This window comes from Sander vitreus, chromosome 15 (assembly GCF_031162955.1).
Source record: "Sander vitreus isolate 19-12246 chromosome 15, sanVit1, whole genome shotgun sequence".
Taxonomy (NCBI): domain Eukaryota; kingdom Metazoa; phylum Chordata; class Actinopteri; order Perciformes; family Percidae; genus Sander; species Sander vitreus.
This window is the reverse complement of record NC_135869.1, coordinates 8,118,680-8,135,435: the sequence shown is the minus strand read 5'-3', so window position 1 is coordinate 8,135,435 and position 16,756 is coordinate 8,118,680. Positions and strand designations below refer to the sequence as shown.

At 41.1% G+C, this 16,756-nt stretch overlaps 1 protein-coding gene across 2 annotated transcripts in view; it reads right to left on the bottom strand.

Annotated features, from left to right (window-relative positions):
* LOC144530558 (uncharacterized) overlaps positions 1-16,756 on the bottom strand; it is a 36,463-nt gene that overhangs the window by 11,920 nt on the left and 7,787 nt on the right. Inside the window, exons 5-29 of one of the 2 annotated variants that reach the window (XM_078270172.1) lie at positions 15,599-15,626; positions 14,690-14,789; positions 13,526-13,558; positions 12,673-12,765; positions 12,518-12,581; positions 12,266-12,364; positions 11,126-11,269; positions 10,527-10,622; positions 10,311-10,429; positions 9,626-9,778; positions 9,361-9,534; positions 8,516-8,689; positions 7,859-7,973; positions 7,581-7,768; positions 6,863-6,984; positions 5,619-5,688; positions 5,209-5,369; positions 4,506-4,614; positions 3,807-3,938; positions 3,521-3,727; positions 2,413-2,550; positions 2,203-2,326; positions 1,465-1,636; positions 563-775; positions 230-374 (exon numbers count right to left, since the gene is read on the bottom strand). In XM_078270172.1, coding sequence (XP_078126298.1) covers positions 230-374; positions 563-775; positions 1,465-1,636; positions 2,203-2,326; positions 2,413-2,550; positions 3,521-3,727; positions 3,807-3,938; positions 4,506-4,614; positions 5,209-5,369; positions 5,619-5,688; positions 6,863-6,984; positions 7,581-7,768; positions 7,859-7,973; positions 8,516-8,689; positions 9,361-9,534; positions 9,626-9,778; positions 10,311-10,429; positions 10,527-10,622; positions 11,126-11,269; positions 12,266-12,364; positions 12,518-12,581; positions 12,673-12,765; positions 13,526-13,558; positions 14,690-14,789; positions 15,599-15,626 — 3,173 coding nt within the window. The remainder of the gene's footprint in view (positions 1-229; positions 375-562; positions 776-1,464; positions 1,637-2,202; positions 2,327-2,412; positions 2,551-3,520; positions 3,728-3,806; positions 3,939-4,505; positions 4,615-5,208; positions 5,370-5,618; positions 5,689-6,862; positions 6,985-7,580; positions 7,769-7,858; positions 7,974-8,515; positions 8,690-9,360; positions 9,535-9,625; positions 9,779-10,310; positions 10,430-10,526; positions 10,623-11,125; positions 11,270-12,265; positions 12,365-12,517; positions 12,582-12,672; positions 12,766-13,525; positions 13,559-14,689; positions 14,790-15,598; positions 15,627-16,756) is intronic. The other variant, XM_078270173.1, reaches the window with a different exon arrangement.

Below are 16,756 nucleotides of genomic sequence, written 5' to 3'. Positions count from 1 at the left end.
AAAACCGTCTCAAAGTCCAGATAAAAGTCAGAAAATAGAGTGAATTGCAAATCGGTCCGGACCGGACAGTGTTTTGCTTACATATTATGATATTTTTATGTGTTTAAGTTAAAAGTTTGAGTACGTCTGCACTAGAGGTTACGTTATAATGTAATATAACGCTGTGTGTGTGTGTGTGTGTGTGTGTGTGTGTGTGTGTGTGTGTGTGTGTGTGTGTGTGTGTGTGTACCCTCTTGGCCTGCTCCAGCTGCTCAGTGAGCTCCTCCACAGCCTGGCTGTGTTTCTGTCTCAGGTCCTGGACTTGGGCCTCGTGGCTCCGCCCCTCGTCCTCCATGGCTTTCTTCAGCATGCTCACCTCCTGCTCACGCTTGGCCCTGTCAGTCACACATATACACACCACATCACCAAGACACATTCAACAGTGACACGGCCGACAGGTTTGGCTTACACACGTCCACGTTTATGCAGGTTACACTGTTATCTAGTCCTCTGTTTGTATTAGAATGTGTCAACCAATCAGGTACCGGTCCTGTATATGTAGGAAACATCAGATCGTACAGACCTTAGCTCTTGCTGGGCGGCGGTGGTACCCAGGCTGTCCTCCAGCTCGGTGCGCAGAGCGTTCAGCTCCTCTCCGAGGTCCCGCCGGGCCGCCTCCACCTTCCCCCTGGCTGCCCTCTCGGCCTCCAAGTCCTCCTGCAGCTCCGATAGCAAAACCTCCAACTCCCGAACTCGCTTCACTGCCGCCCCACGCTGGTTGCACTCCTCCTCCAAGCTGTGCACGAAAAATAAGGTTCTGATAAAGTTTCTAATATAGTAATGTACTAATATTAATTTCAGGAGTTTTATTATTGTCTGGTTGAAAATGTCTTAGTAGGATCAGCTACCGTAAGGATACTGAGGACATCTGTTCAGTTTTAGCAACTTTGGGGGAGTTTTTCTACAGTCAGAATATTACACATAACGAAAGATCTGTGAAGCTTTGTTTTAAAGGTCCCATGTCTTTATCCTAATATGCTTGAAATTAACTTTATTATACACGTGTTATCTGAAGATGAAAGTGTTTATGCCTGTTCTGAATGACCACACTTAAAGGCACACTTTCAGAAGTCATACAGAAGTCATGTAACTTCAGAAAGTTACAGAAATTGTCAGGCAAAGCTCCCCCAATTAGGTCAGAAAGGTATGTGTAATGTAACCCTTAAAACCAACACAAAAGAATACATAATGTAAAATGTACTTGAGCCCATTTATGCTTCCACTTTTGATTTTAATGACTCCATGAGCTTTCCTCTTGCGCCACCTTTAGGCTATTTCTGACAATTTGATGAATACAAATATATACAAATTAACAAAACTGGTCCAAAATTCTCTCTATGCAGGAAAAACCCTGTATCGTCACTATGGTCATTCTGTCCGACAGTGTGTTGTTGTTGTCGGCTGTCGTGAACATCGTGTGCTTACCGGGCCTGTGTGGCCTGCAGCTCCTCTTCCTTTGCGGCCAGCTGGGCTCGGAGTTCGGCTAGTTGGGCCTGCAGGTCGGCGCGCTGCTCCTGCAGGTCGCCCAGCTCCGCCTCCACCTTCCTCTTGGCCTTCTCCATGTCCAGGCGACCCTTCTCCTCCTTCTTCATACGCACTGCAGGAGATTGGTGTTATGGGAAAAATAATTGTTAGGTCAATTTCTTATTAAGAACTCTAAACTTCCTGCAATTAATATCACTTGCCACCTTTACAACACACTATTTTTACTTGTTGGAAACGTGTCGTAGCATCCTAGAAGATGAATGAAATTTGAGTTCTCAGCCATATACAATATTATAAATCTTCTAGGCTAAATCTCATTTATAAATCCAAATTTACAGGTAAAAAAGTCTGACTTTGTAATATATTTATAAAGGAGTTCATAGACTTCATTTATGTGTCTCTAAATTCTGTAAATATAATAATAATAATAATGTAATATTTCTTCTGCACACCTTATGTGTGCTTTGTATTTATTGTATTACACACAAGGATATTGTCCTTGTTCGTTTATTTAAACACAGAAAAGAGAAAAAAACGCCTGTTCAAATGGAAAAAAAAACCTTCTGATCGACAGTTTTTGATTAGTAAGACCAAGGTCAATACATTATTAGCTGCCCTCTTCTGTATATCTAAACAGATGTGAGTAAAACTGAATGGAGGAGTATTTTGCTGACTGACACTCCAGGTCTGAGATCATGGACTCGTGTTTGGTCTTGAGTTTGGTCAGGTTCTTGGACTTCTCCTCCTCCTCTGCCAGGTTAGAGCTCATGTCAGCCAGCCGCTCCTCCAGAAGCTTTCGCTCCTGTAGACACACAAGAGCACAGTGTGTGTTACTGTGTATTAAAACACAGACCACACCACAAGGCAAAACTGCTAAACTCTTTCTACCTTCTGCAGTTTGTTATTCTGGTCCTCCATCGTCAGAATGTCCTCCTCCAGTTTCTTGACTTTTCCCTCCACAGACACTTTCTCCATCTGCAACTTCTGACGAGCGTCTTCCTCCTCCGCTATGTGGGCCTCCATCAGCTGCAGAGAAAAACATCATGTGTGGTGGAATATAGGTGAAAAATAGAGCATGTGACAAAATAAAAAGGGGGCGGCATGTTTGTTCTATTAATGTATTAATGTTATTCTTTTTTACGGTTATAGTTATGGTAAGCGAAGGATGTGCAATATCTGGTAGGGCATTGGTGCAATATTTTTGATTTGATAGTGAATGTGTAATATATCCGACATTGTGCAATACATAAGTTATTGATCACAATCTGATCTAATGGGAAAAGTGCAATATCTGGGTAGAATATATGTAGAATATGAGGGGGAGGATGTGCAGTAGGTTCTTTTTCTTGTGTGTGTGTGTCTATCCTAGAGAATTTACATATATATATATAGTTATGTAAATAAATAGCCCAGCATCACAATACAAAATAAATTCTAGCCCAAATTTAAACCATCTTATTCAAATTCAAAAATTAAATTAAAATATTTAAAAGGTCATCAATACTGTCTGAATTACTTGCCCTTGAGGTTAAAAAATATATACACATACCATTAAAAATTAGTAATACGTGCTGTGTTAAAAAGTGCTGGAGATAATGGTTATTGTTGAACATGAAGTCATTTCTAGTGAGTGTGATATGGAGTAACTGTAAAATGTGGCTGTCAGGTCTGGATGGGTCTGGGTATTTATTAAAGGGTTAGAGTTAGGGTTAGGGTTCATGTGTCATAACAGTGTCATGTGTTCATGACAGTGTCATGCCACTCTTATGTAGAGTGTTACCCAAATTTCTCCTAAAGGAGACAATAAAGGTGTATCTTATCTTACTGCACATAGGAACATTTTTGATTATGTACTTAATTTTAGTAGATTAGTTATTAAGATGACAATGTCAATTAATCCCGAATGAGATACTCTGTCTCATAAGACTGTGTAATAATAATAGTAATAATAATAATAATAATAATAATAATAATAATGATGATATGTTGTGTGGACCTGCAGCTGCTGCTCAAGCTCCTTCCTCTCGTTGTGCAGGGCGTTGCTGCGGTCCTCCTCCTCCTCCAACCGAGACTCCATCTCGTGCAGCACCTCCTCCAGCTCCTGCTTCTTGGCCTCCAGTCGCACCCTCATCTCCTCCGCCTCAGCGTACAGCTCCGTCTCTGCATGCAGCTTCATCTCCAGCTGGGCTCGCTCCTCCATCAGCTACAAACACACACTCCTGTCATTTATGGAACTTTTAAGATAATAAAAAAAACAAGATAAAGAGCTGCATTTCTTTCACCTGGGTGTGTTTCTGGGTGATGTCCTTCAGCTCGGTCTCCACCTTGGCCGCCACCTCCTTTGCTGCCTTTAGCTCCTCATCTTTCTGACCCATTTCTTCTTCTTGTCGGGTGACCTGCAGCAGGGGCTTCACCTGAACCACGGACAGACACGTCACACATCCACAACTCAGCCTGGCTTTACAGGAAATGTGTTTTAAAAGATATAATATGGAACAGATTTTCCTAAAAATACAATGTACAGACTAATACAGAAGTAATCCCTCGCAATCATCACTTATGACCCACTAGAAGTGTGTGGTGGTGTCTGTATCTGCAGAGACCCTGCCCTCTGCCTGGATTCTCTCTTTTCTATTTGGTCAGTCGGGACATTTATGGGCATCAACAAAAAGCCTCTGGGCCCCACGTGGGTGTGTAACCCCCAGCCAATAACAGCATGCAGGTTGTGCAGCCCTCTCATTCCAAACTGCTGCTTTGCCCCTCAGCGTCTCAAATCGATGCACACATTTAACTGACACACAGAACAAAACTCTGCGTTTACTTATAATCCGGCAATCCAGAGGTGTGTGAGTGTTTATCAGTGCTTTAGAACATAACCACCGTGAAAAATAGCTTGCTCTGATTCCCTGCTTTTTTAAGAGAGTGTGTGTGTGTGTGTGTGTGTGTGTGTGTGTGTGTGTGTGTGTGTGTGTGTGTTTGACCTTAGTAAAGAGCCTCCACCACTGCCAGTTCTTGAGTTTGAGGTAGCAGGCACAGTTCCTCTGGATCACCTTCATGGCGGTCAGTTGCTGCTGACGTTTACTGAAAGCTCTGACAACACACAAAGAAAGATTAACTAAGCAGCAAGAGCTGGAAGAGCTGGAAGAAGTACTCATAGTACTATGTACATGTAGCAATACTATAGTGTAAAAATACTCTGTTACAAGTAAAAGCCCTGCAAATGTTACTTAGCATTAGCATCAAAATATACTTAAAGTACCAAAAGTGAAAGTACTCATTATGCAGAATATATTTCATATGACTGGATTGTAATTATTGATGCATTCATGTGTTCATCTCTATAATGTTGCAGCTGGTAAAGGTGGAGCTCAGTTGAATTACTTTATATACTATACTGCTGGGTAATTTGTGAATGTCCCCCCCAGGATCAATACAGTTTGATCTTAATCTATAAAAAAAAAAATACATCATGATTCATTTGATTGTGTTTTGTATTAATAATATGAATCTGCAATGTAACTAAAGTTGTCAAATAAATGTAGTGGAGTAAAATGTACAATATTTACCTCTGAGATGTAGTGGAGTAGAAGTATAAAGCAGCAGAAAATGGAAATACTCAAGTATAGTACGAGTACCCTAAACTTGTACTTGCGTAGCAGCGTCCAGTCTAACTGTTTCTCTTACTTGCGGGCCAGGAAGCCTCTTGCTTGTGCCTGGAAGGCAATGATGACGACGGTCAGTTTGAGGTCTCTCTCCTCCTCCAGCTGGGCCAGGACTCCCGTCCTGAAGAACATCTTACTCTGACCGATACGATACAGGTTAGGATCCAGATCCAGGTGCTTCACCTGCAGGAGAGCAGAGAAGAGGAGAGGAGAGGAGGAGTGTGCTTAAAGGACAGACATTTCTGCTTCTTTTAACATTTTCAAGTAAATTCATATTCAACTGACATGTTCATTAAAGTTGTGGAAGCGGTTACTGTGGACAACTTCTCAACTTTTAGTATGCAGGTATTCTCAAAACAGAACAGACTGTATCAGCAGTATTATATTGTATATGTGTGATAACACAAAACCGTCCAGTTCCATTTAGCTCACCATCAGGCAGCACGCCTGCTTCCCATCCATGAAGCCCTTTGGGATGGCATTGGCAGCCAGAATCTCATATCTACAACCACAGAAAAAAACACTTTGCTGTCACTGTACTGTAACAACTGGAGAGGTATGCATATGATTCATTTAAGGCCAGACATATGCACTGGTCAATTTTGAGATTTTGCTTCCTTAACATGTCTTCTTACAGACTAGTGGACAGAAAACAATCAAAATACATATTTAGGCGTTTATTTATTACACTTTTTTTTTATTTGTGTCTGTAGATTTCTCCTAGGAGTATAGTATGTACAGTATATATGATCCAAAGTATAGAATGCTAAGGATTTGATTAGATAATGTGTCTGTAAATAGTGGTTTCCAATAAAAATAAATGGCATTTTACAAAACATATCTTTAAAGGCTGTTTTCTCAAAATGAGTTTTGTTCTCATACTCCAAAAATCTCCACTTCAGTAGCATGTAGAGAGCTTTGTTCATATACTCTATATCATAGCTGGATTTATACAACATTGTATTACTAAAAACATGGAGAAAATAGATTTTTTTGTATGGCTGTTGACAGTATTTTCTGATGTATGGAGTTATAAAAAGAGATATCCAAAATTACCTCTATAAAAACCTTTGACTCTAATACTGTATGTATGTCAACAAAATGGACCAAGAGTTTTGAACCTGGCTTTATCCAATGTTCAGATTTCTCTTCTGGAAATGTATGCAAATTAGCACATATTTAGATATGTGCATATGATAATGCCTCATTTGCATATTTAAACATAACATTTCAGAAAACATAATTGGCTTGATGCAAGTAATCACCTGTTTCAGGGTGATATCCATTAGTTAACATGTGTACCCTATTCACCTGTAGTGTCTTGCCTTAAGGTTAAACAAAAAACATGCAAACTTGTCCCAGAAATGGGTGATGTAATGATTTCATTTCGCACACTTTGTTGGTCGTTTTATTTTGAAAGTTTGCAGATTTGTGTCTGCCTTCCAGTGGTCACAGTGAGGAACTGCAACACTACGTTAAAACGAAAGGCTAAAACACTGGTAATATCAGGTTCCTAGCACTGCCAAGTAAATTCACAAAGTTGGGGCTTATTACAGTGCAGTTCTTATATTACTAATACAGATACCGTCAACATCAGTACAAAACACAACAATTCATGTTGTTTACGTTTAAAGACTAATAATCCGAATAAATGTGGTGTCAGACGGTTTCCTCACCTCTGTCTGAACTCCTGGAACACGATGCGGTTGGGGAATCCCTGCCTGCAGATTCTGATGCCCTCCAGTACGCCGTTACACCTGAGCTGCTCCAGCACCAGGTTGGAGTCCATCTTCCCAGCCTGCAGCACAGCAGCAACACTCAGTGTCTTCTCTACACACTGCAGCTTCAGCTCAAATAAAATAATTTGTTCTGGATACATTCGGAGAGAAAGAACTAGGGCTGGGACGATGTGCTTTTGTCCCGATTCGATTCTTTCACGATACATGGGTACTGATTAGATTTGTACTGCGATTTTCATTTATTGCGATTGTAGTGTAGCGATTCGATAGTATCGAGTAATGTGATTTTCTTTTCCTTCTTCAACAAAAATAAAAGTTGATTAATACACTTCTAGAGACAATATATCATGACATTTCTAAAAACTAATTGTTTTCTAAAAAGAATTTTTTTTATAATCACGTCAGTCAGATATTTATTTCATTATTCTGTAAAGAAGTACATAACATGGGTTTACTGCAGTTTCTGCTTTCCGTCTGTTTTGCTGGAAGTGGATATGATACCATATAAACAGAAAATATTTAGATGAATCATTGGTAAAATAAAAAATATAGATTCTAGGGAAAATAATCAATTTTAAAAATCGTCGCAAAACAAATCACGATACACACAATTTTCGATTTGTCCCACCCCTAGAAGTAAACACGGATGGCCTACCCTCTTCTCGTGGTTGGGGATGATGCAGCGGACAAAGTTGGGCTGCGTGTTGTGCAGCGTGGTCATCAGCTTGCCCAGAGACTCCTTGTACAGCTGACCCACTGTGCGAAACATGCCCTTCTTGGATTTCGAGGGCCCCGAACTCTCTGACATCTTGGTTATGGTCTCCAGACCCACCACTCGATCCGCTGACACAGGAGAGATGGATACCACGTGATTACCATGACAACAGATTTGTGGTGAAATGAGGACTTGTTGCCCCGTCACGGAGGACTAACCGTCTTTCCACAGGTCCTGGATGAAGTTGCTGGAGGAGTTGTTGAGCAGAGCGGTCACGTTGTCGTTCAGAGGATCCATGTTCTTAGTTAACCAGTTAGCTGCATTATAGTCCACCTAGAAATGGAAAAGCCAGTGCTGTGACCAAGTCATCTTTGCTCAAGTCCCAAATAAGTCTCAAGTAATTTGGTCCAAGTCTCATTCAAGTCTCCAGTTATTTTTTGGGGGCTAGTCAAATCAAGTCACAGGTTATGTCAAGTCAAGTCTAGTCCTTAGTTAAGGCAAGTCATCCGAGTCATCATGCCTCAAGTCAAGTCAAGTCTCGAGTCATTAACTTACAAGTCCAAGTCGAGTCTCAAGTCATTTATTTTTTGTCAAGTCGCATGTCATGCAAACTGTGACATGGGTCCAAGTCACCAGGTCTCAAGTCCACATCTCTGGATGGAAGTCATGTTTGTTGATGGTGATCATGATCTTCATTGTTCTGACTGTTAACAAATCAGATTAAAAGACCCAAAGCAGCAATGTGTCTCTCGTTAGTATGAGTGTTGGTTTAAAACATAGAATATGACTGGCCTAATCATTTAAACTAAACTAACTGATGCTACAGTTCTCAGGATTATCACTGTCTCGGTCCTGAAGCCTTGGGTGATCCTCACCTTACCGGCGTAGTGCAGAACAGTGAACATCAGTTTATCTTTGTGTTGTTTGGGTTTGGAGAATTTAACGTGACCAGTGTGGGTGTTCAGCAGTTTCTCCACGAAGGAGACGTCGGTGGCTTTGGGGAACCAGCACTCCTCGTCCAGCAGGGCCAGGATGCCAGGAGGGTTGTTCTGCACGACAGTGACGGACACAGAAGCTCAGTTAAGACAACATCTTAAATCTAAATTATTTTCTATCGAGGTTAGGACAGTTGGGATTGGATGGGGGACAGGTGTTAGAGTTCAGGTCTCAGTTTCAAGCTAAATGCACGCCTGGTAGAGGTGATACAGGTGTGTATCCCGACTATTATTATTGGCCCTCTGGACAGGAACAGTCTTTTGGAAGCATCTCTTTAATCCTAGTGCTTATTAAAGGTTGTAAGTTTTATTTTAATGGCTAGACAATGAGTGAACAATGGGGTGGCAGTAGCTCAGTCTGTGGGCAGTTGGGCTGGGAACCAGAGGGTTGCTTGAGCAAGGCCTCTCCAGCAGTCGCAGCACCCTCACTCTGAAATCTCTCCGTTTGTGCATTTATTGGTCCTGAGCATGTGTGTGTGTGTGTGTGTGTGTGTGTTTCAGTGTGTAAATGTGTGTAACTAACAACAGAGTGGGAAAAAAAATGTCCCCCTGGGGATCAATAAAGTATAAACTATTATGATTATTACTATTATGTTGGTTAAATCCTTTTTGTCTCTGCATGCAAGTCCTTTGGACCTCTTGTACTCTCAGCATTGTGAAAGGTAAAACTCTATGTTTAATAATCACATCTATAAACCCCTGTTAACGTGTGTGTCAACACTGACCGGCCTCTCGATGAGCTCGATGCAGGGCTGCAGGTCCAGGCCGAAGTCGATGAAGCTCCACTGGATGCCCTCTCGCTTGTACTCCTCCTGCTCCAGGACGAACATGGTGTGGTTGAAGAGCTGCTGCAGACGCTCGTTGGTGTAGTTGATGCAGAGCTGCTCGAAGGAGTTGTCCTGAGGCGGAGAAACGTCACAGCAGTGATCAGAAAACCACACAAACAAAAACAAACACTCAAGTATTTAAAGGTTTTCAGTCAGTGTTCACCTCAAAGATCTCAAAGCCAGCGATGTCCAGGATGCCCAGGAAGGAGGACGACTGCCTCTTACTCTTGTCCAACGTCTTGTTGACTCTGGCCAGGATCCATCGAAACAGACGTTCGTACATGGCCTTAGCCAGAGCCTCCACCGCAAAATCAGCCTGGAGGGGGATGGAGGCACAATTACTCAACTGCGCTACTTTAATTTCTCAGATCCAGAGTCTCAGATACTTTTTTTTGAGTATTTCCATTACCTGGACTACATTTCAGAGGGAACTAGAAGGGCACTCAGAGAGCGCAGACCTCCGCCAAGGCATGCCCTATTTCATAATGGTAATGCAGTGTGAATGTTCCCAGTCTGGAACTAATTTTTCCGATTATTCCGACACCACATGAATGCAGCACAAATGCCCTATCTCGCAGTGTTAACAAAAGTGAAAAATAATTTGTGTATCCGCCCCATGATTTGGATCCTCTCCCAAATGTATTAGGTTCTTCCTTGCTCCATGCTACACCCTTCCACTAAGTTTCATGAAAAACAGGCAATATTTTTTTTCTGTAATCCTGCTGATAGATAAAACAAACAGACAAACAACAAAAACGGACAAACCGAAAACATGACGTCCTTGGCGGACGTAAATAATCCAGAAGAGCCTATATTTTCTGTGCTGATGAGGTCTGGTTTGCGGTTACCTGCTGCTTGGTCTGTGCCTTCTGCACCACCTCCCGGCCCACTTTGATTCGAGGAGTGAGGATGGCTCGGATGAAGTCGGTGATATTGATGCCCTGCAGGTGACACACCTTCTGAGCAGCTGGGGTTGATGGTTAACAAGAGACGGAGAAGAAGAAGAGGTCAGAGACGTTTAAAGGTACAGTTAAAGTGCTGGTGTTGGTATTTGAAATGGTTACCGGTGTCGTCGGGCATGGTGGCCTGCTCGCTGTTCCTCTCCTTCTCAAATTTGATGTTGCCCAGCTGGAGCACAGTGGACACCACCTTCATCATCCCTGCAGAGAGGACGACAATCAAGATGGTGCATACATTTGCAGCTAAAGTTCTAAAAGTTCCAAAATAGTTTTATTGCCTGATCCAAATAATGAAATTACAAATACCTGATGGTACAGAGATCTGTTCACATACTTCTATTTCCCAACATAATACAGCTGCACAGTGAACACCCAAACTACATTAAGGTTGGTGTAGCAAAAAGCTATTTCAGTAAGATGTGCTGGGCAGCGGCAAAGCTCTGCATGCCAGGTTTCAGTTAAACGGTTTTGTATGTGTCCAGGGAGAGAGGAGTTGTGGATTCCTTATGAAATTAAGTTTTGGAGAACATTTAGACAGCCTCTCTTTGTCCCAGCATGAACAAAATACTAAAGGTGGAAAGGTTTTCTAGTGATTTTACTTTCCCCACTCTTTTCCTTGAATTAATGATGTTTTTCTTTCATATTCCCTTAAATTTATTCTTCTCTAAAAAGGACACCGTCTTTGAAGTGAAAATTTTTGTTACCCATTCTCTCCTCCTCAGTGAAGCCCATGATCTCCATTGCCTCCAGAGTCTCAATGAACATCTCGTCATCCTCCTGACCGGAGATCTCCACGTGGCCGGCCACCAGGAAACGGTAGCAGCTGAAGTCCTCCAGCAGAAGCTCCTCTAAACACACACACACACACACACACACACACACACACACACACACACACACACACACACACTTACTTAAAGTTTTGATCATACCTGAAGGATCATTTGTTTGGTAGCGGTCAAACCCACAGCAGATGACATAAATATCAGTTTGATCTTTCATCTTCTTCATAGATGAATAGAGATCAATATCTGCTTAATATGACTCATTAACAAGACCTTTCAAATGGTTTTATGTTCTCAGCAATGTTTTTCCCTAGGTCAATATGTTTAATGTATGTTTCCCTGGGTCAATATGTTGAAATCACCTGCAGCTTACAGCCTACTGATGTTATACCCCTTGAAACCTATGCCTGCAAATTTGCGGGCAATCTCCACAGTGGCTGAATGGATTCAAACTGTAGGACCCTGGGAAAATAGGAATGACCCTGACGGGGGAAGTAGGAGAAGTTAAGAAGTGAAGGGATCACCACAGTTAGTACAATTCAGGGGAACATGAATGTCTGAACCAAATGTCATGGCAATCCATCCGATAGATGGAGATAGACACAGACATCCGAAAAGGATAAGCAGAACGTTTTTTGGGCTATATCTGCACCAACACGGTTTCCCCTCATCGGGGGCGGTGCGCGGTTGCGGAAAGTTTGTATTATGTGGACGCGCCGACAGTTTTGTTGTCAGTACTTAGAATTCCTTATGGGGGCGACAGAAACTACGCACTATAGCTTTAAAATACATTTACATAAAAACACAATGGATAATAGAAGCTACATTAAAAGGAGCACCAGGTACTCGATGGTTAGGCATGAATCAAGGTTAAATAAATAGATATAAGGTGTTGTGTGCTGAGATAGCAAGCTGGCTTCAAAAAGTGGCTGTCCTTGCTGATTATTATCTTACCTGACTCTGGGTTAGAGACAGCTCATTTTTAAGATATGTCACACTGACTCTTTAAGCCCATTAAACCTTACAGTAAAAGGAGGGTTTTGTATTGTGGCTGCTCACCCTTCAGCTTGTCTTTGGCTCCGGCCACCATGTAGTAGAAGATGTGAAAGGCTCTCTCAGTCATGCTCTGACGGATACAGCGAGACTTCTCCAGCAGGTCTGATTGGGTCACGACAGAGTTAAGCCGATAACCAGGCCTGTTTTCTGGTAATATCTCAAGCAAAAATTGCACTTTTTATCTTATTATCCCATTTATATTCATAATTTAACAAACAACTTGGATCTATATATACAAATTTAAAAAAAGGATACAGGTGTCAATATTGGCCCCGACAATATAACCGGTCACATCGAAGTTGAGCTTGATGAACTTTCCCTGTGGACAGAAAGGACAACAGCTACTACACGATACCTTAAACCACTCGGAGAACTAAAAGTGTTGACTCACACACTGATTAAAATCTTACAAATCGTGAGGAGTTGTCGTTCTTGATGGTTTTGGCGTTTCCGAATGCCTCCAGGATGGGATTGGCCTGCAGCAGCTGCTTCTCTAGCTCCCCCTGCAGCCCATAACAGGTTACACATAGTGGTGGAGTGTAGATTTTGAGTGCAGGACTTTTACTTGTAACAAAGTATTTCCACGCTTTAGTATTACTTATTTTACCTGCTGTAAGTAGGAGATCTGAGTACTTCCTACTCCACCCCCAGACTCCATTGACAAAAACAGTAATTTTACCTCCCACAACACAGGAGTTGCTGATCTATCGCTGCCTCGATTGGTTAGTTTGTGTTATTGTGTGACTTTGGTGTTTTAAAATGGTTAGTTCGAATTCACCAAAGTCACACAATAAAAATAAAAAAAACTAACTGATCAAGGCAGCAGGAGACCAGCAACTCTGTGTTGTGGGAGGTAAAATTACTGTTTTTATCGAAGGAGTCTAGTGGCTTAGAAGAGAGCATAGATGTAGAAGAACAGCTTCAGGTCCCCGTCGTAAAGGGCTGTCTGACGGCAAGGTAAAGCGGTGAAAATATTCTAAATATAGTGTACACTTAAACCGATAGATTTTTTTTTAGGTGGCTAAAATACATTTAGCTGCTGCTCCCGTCCACAGCAGTACATTGCTTAGCTTCCGTGTTGGTACTCCTGCCTGCTTCTCCAAACTTTGGTTGTGCCGACCACCATCTACTGTAGCTAATACACTGACTATGGATAATACCTTACTTCACAAAATCCCAACTATCCCTTAGATAGTAGTAAGTAGTAAAACTTATTCTACTTACATATTAAGTGTAAAAGTGTCTATGAAATTTTATACTCACGTATGCCAGAGATCCTGCCTGCTGCGGCTGCTGCTGCAGGAAGAAACAGGAACTGGTAACAAACTCCACTTTTGTTTTGCTGATACATTTAGCATTTCCCAAAAATTTGCTGCTTGAAATGCAGCAGAGCAGCAGGTCCAGAGATCAAGCATCAATACATCTTGCCTAAACAAACCACAGATTGTTCTTCTTTGCTTGATTATAGGCACAATCAATGTTGTGGACGATTTGTGTCAAAGATACGAAGACTTGTAAGTACAGTAGTTCTCCATTGACAGCACATGTTTTACTGACGTTTTAAGAGTTGTGAGAAAAATATCAATATAACTAAACACAAGTGTACAGTAATATCTACAACACTGAGGCTCCAATTTGTCATATGATAGTAGCCAAACTTTTAATGGGTACATTTAATAAAATGAGGGAATAGGATGCATGTAACATATTAGTTTTCTTTAAACAGTATGTCCACTGCGCAGATACACTGTACAGCACATGTATGATATTTTAGTCCATTTTCTCATATTTCATATTGTATATCGCTAATCCTTTGGCATATTTTTTTGTATTTAAATAGCATCGTGAAATTATTGTTATCATTTACATAGTTGAAAAAGCTTTTGACAAAAATCTGAAAAGCTCACTTGGCTTCTTTTTTGAGACAGTCCCTAACTTCAGCTCATTACTGTCAAGTTGCTCGAGTGGCAACAAATAATACTGTCAAACTTTGAATGCTGGTTTTTCACAGCTGTAGATACTGTTCAGATTAAGATTTTAGTGCATCAACAAAACACATGATCATATTGTAAAATATGATTCAGTGAAATTTGCAAGTTGAAGTTACAACCAGTTACAACATTAAAATGCTGCATTCATCAAATAATCAAATAATATGCATCCATTAAAATAATCCAATAGCATCATATATACAATATTATAACCAATCACGGTTCTACATAAGCACTTTTGGGAGTATTTTTTACCTTGTGGTATTGATACTTTTTACTCCAAATTTGGAAGAAATGTGCCACATGCTGTGTTTGGGCAGATGTAAGATTGGCACGTGTCTTTGTAATTTCTTTTATTTAATTATTATTTGGCCGCTATGTAGATCCAACTTCAATCTTAAAACATCTTAATGTTTCTAAAGACGTTTCTACTCACAGGGTTTGCGTCCTTCTTGCCCTTGTGCGAGGAGGCGACGACAGCCAGGTACTGAATCACCTTCTTGGTGTTTTCTGTCTTCCCCGCTCCAGACTCACCTCTGGGTGACGGAGGAGAGGAGATGGAGAGAGGGATGAAACATGGGAGGAGGAAAAGGGGAGAATAAGACAGAGTCATAATAGTTTAGTTTATTAGCACAAAAGAAGTCCTGAAAACAAAAGTATATAACAACAAGAAGCACAGATTGTGCCGAGAGGTAAAAAGATAGAGAGAAGAGAGTGAGACAGTGTTGAAAATGGAGACAGGATGACAAATAAATAATGTTAATCTGGATTTTTTTTTAAGGGCAGCTTTTATTTATTTTCAACTGAAGCTGATATTTTGTGACAATATTCAATCCCTGATGGTAGATAAGGGCTGAAACAAATAATAATCTGAATAATTAATCATGTGTTAGTCGTTTTTTGAAGATAGAAATATTAATATCCACCAGATCCAACATCTCAAATATAAATATTTGCTGGGTGTTTTGTCTTCTATAATAATAAACTGAGTATTTTTGGAGTTTTCAAGCTTTCAAGCATTTTACATGTTCGACGTTTTACAGACCAAACGATTAATTGAAAAAAATTATTAAATGAATTGATAATGATTTTAATTGTTACTTGCAGCCTTACATACATGTAAACATAAATATATACACACACACAATTACATTGTGGGGACTCCCCTCCCTTTTGGAGACAAAATCCAAGTCCCCACAATGTGAATAATTACATTTTTTAGGGTTAACACTTATTTTAAGGGAATGAATGCAAGTCAATGCAATGTCCCATTAAGTGATGGAAATGTGTGTGCTCACATGAATGGTACAGTGTGATGGAAATGGTTAAGTATGTTTTGACTCACGTGCAGAGAATAGACTGATCCTCACGGTCTGTGGAGAGAGAGAGAGAGAGAGAGAGAGAGAGAGAGAGAGCGAGAGAGAGAGAGAGTGATGTTTAAAGGGGGAAATAATGTGAAATGTTGACTGAGCTGAACTCACTTGAAACCAAGCTGAACACACCAAACATGAACTCTGAAGGCGGTGCTGATTCACTCTGACACGAGAGCAAACAGCTCTGAAATCTCGTTTGGGGGGGAGATTAGCCTCCATCACTCATATCATCTAAAAATAGCAGGTGGATGCAGGGCTCCATCGCTGTAATCTCGTCTCCCTGCTCCATGTATGGCCATTCTGGGGCTGAATGGAAAGTAAGGAGTTGGTCTGAGGTCACTGGTGGACCATCCGGAGACCAGACGGCATGCTCTGAGGCTGGTTAAGGTTAGGTTAGGGCTGCTTGCTGCCACTATTCAACCTTTATTTTGTAACTTTTATTTTGTAATTGTGTGTGTGTGTGTGTGTGTGTGTGTGTGTGTGTGTGTGTGTGTGTGAACCATTACCTTAAAGGGATGGTTCATTATTTTTTTTGAAGTGGGGTTGTATGAGGTATTATCCATAGTCAGTGTATTAGCTACAGTAGATGGGGGTCGGCACACCCCCAGTTAGGAGAAGCAGGCAGGAGTACTGACACGGAAGCTATAACCAATGTTCTGCTGTGGACGGGGGCAGCAGCTAAACATTTTTTTGGACACCTGAAATAATATCAGTTTAGGTATACGCTATATTTGGAATATTTTCACAGCATTACATTGCCGTCAGACAGCACTTTACAACGGGGAAGCGTAGCTGTTATATCCATCTATGCTCTCTTTGAATCCACCAGACTCCTTTGACAAAAACAGTTATTTTACCTCGCAGAACATTGGAGTTGCTGGTGTATCGCTGCCCCGATTGGTTAGTTTGTTTGTGTTATTGTGTGACTTTGGTGTTTTAAAGGTTAGTTCCGATTCGCCAGAGTCTCACAATAACACAAACTAACCAACTAACCTGTGACACATATATATATACACTACTGCTGCTACTATACGTACAGTTCTGGTGGGAAAATGGCATTTAAAAATGCTGATTTATAGCACACTATGCCTCCAAAACTTAATGTGTTAAAAAGCAACAGCGGTAAATTG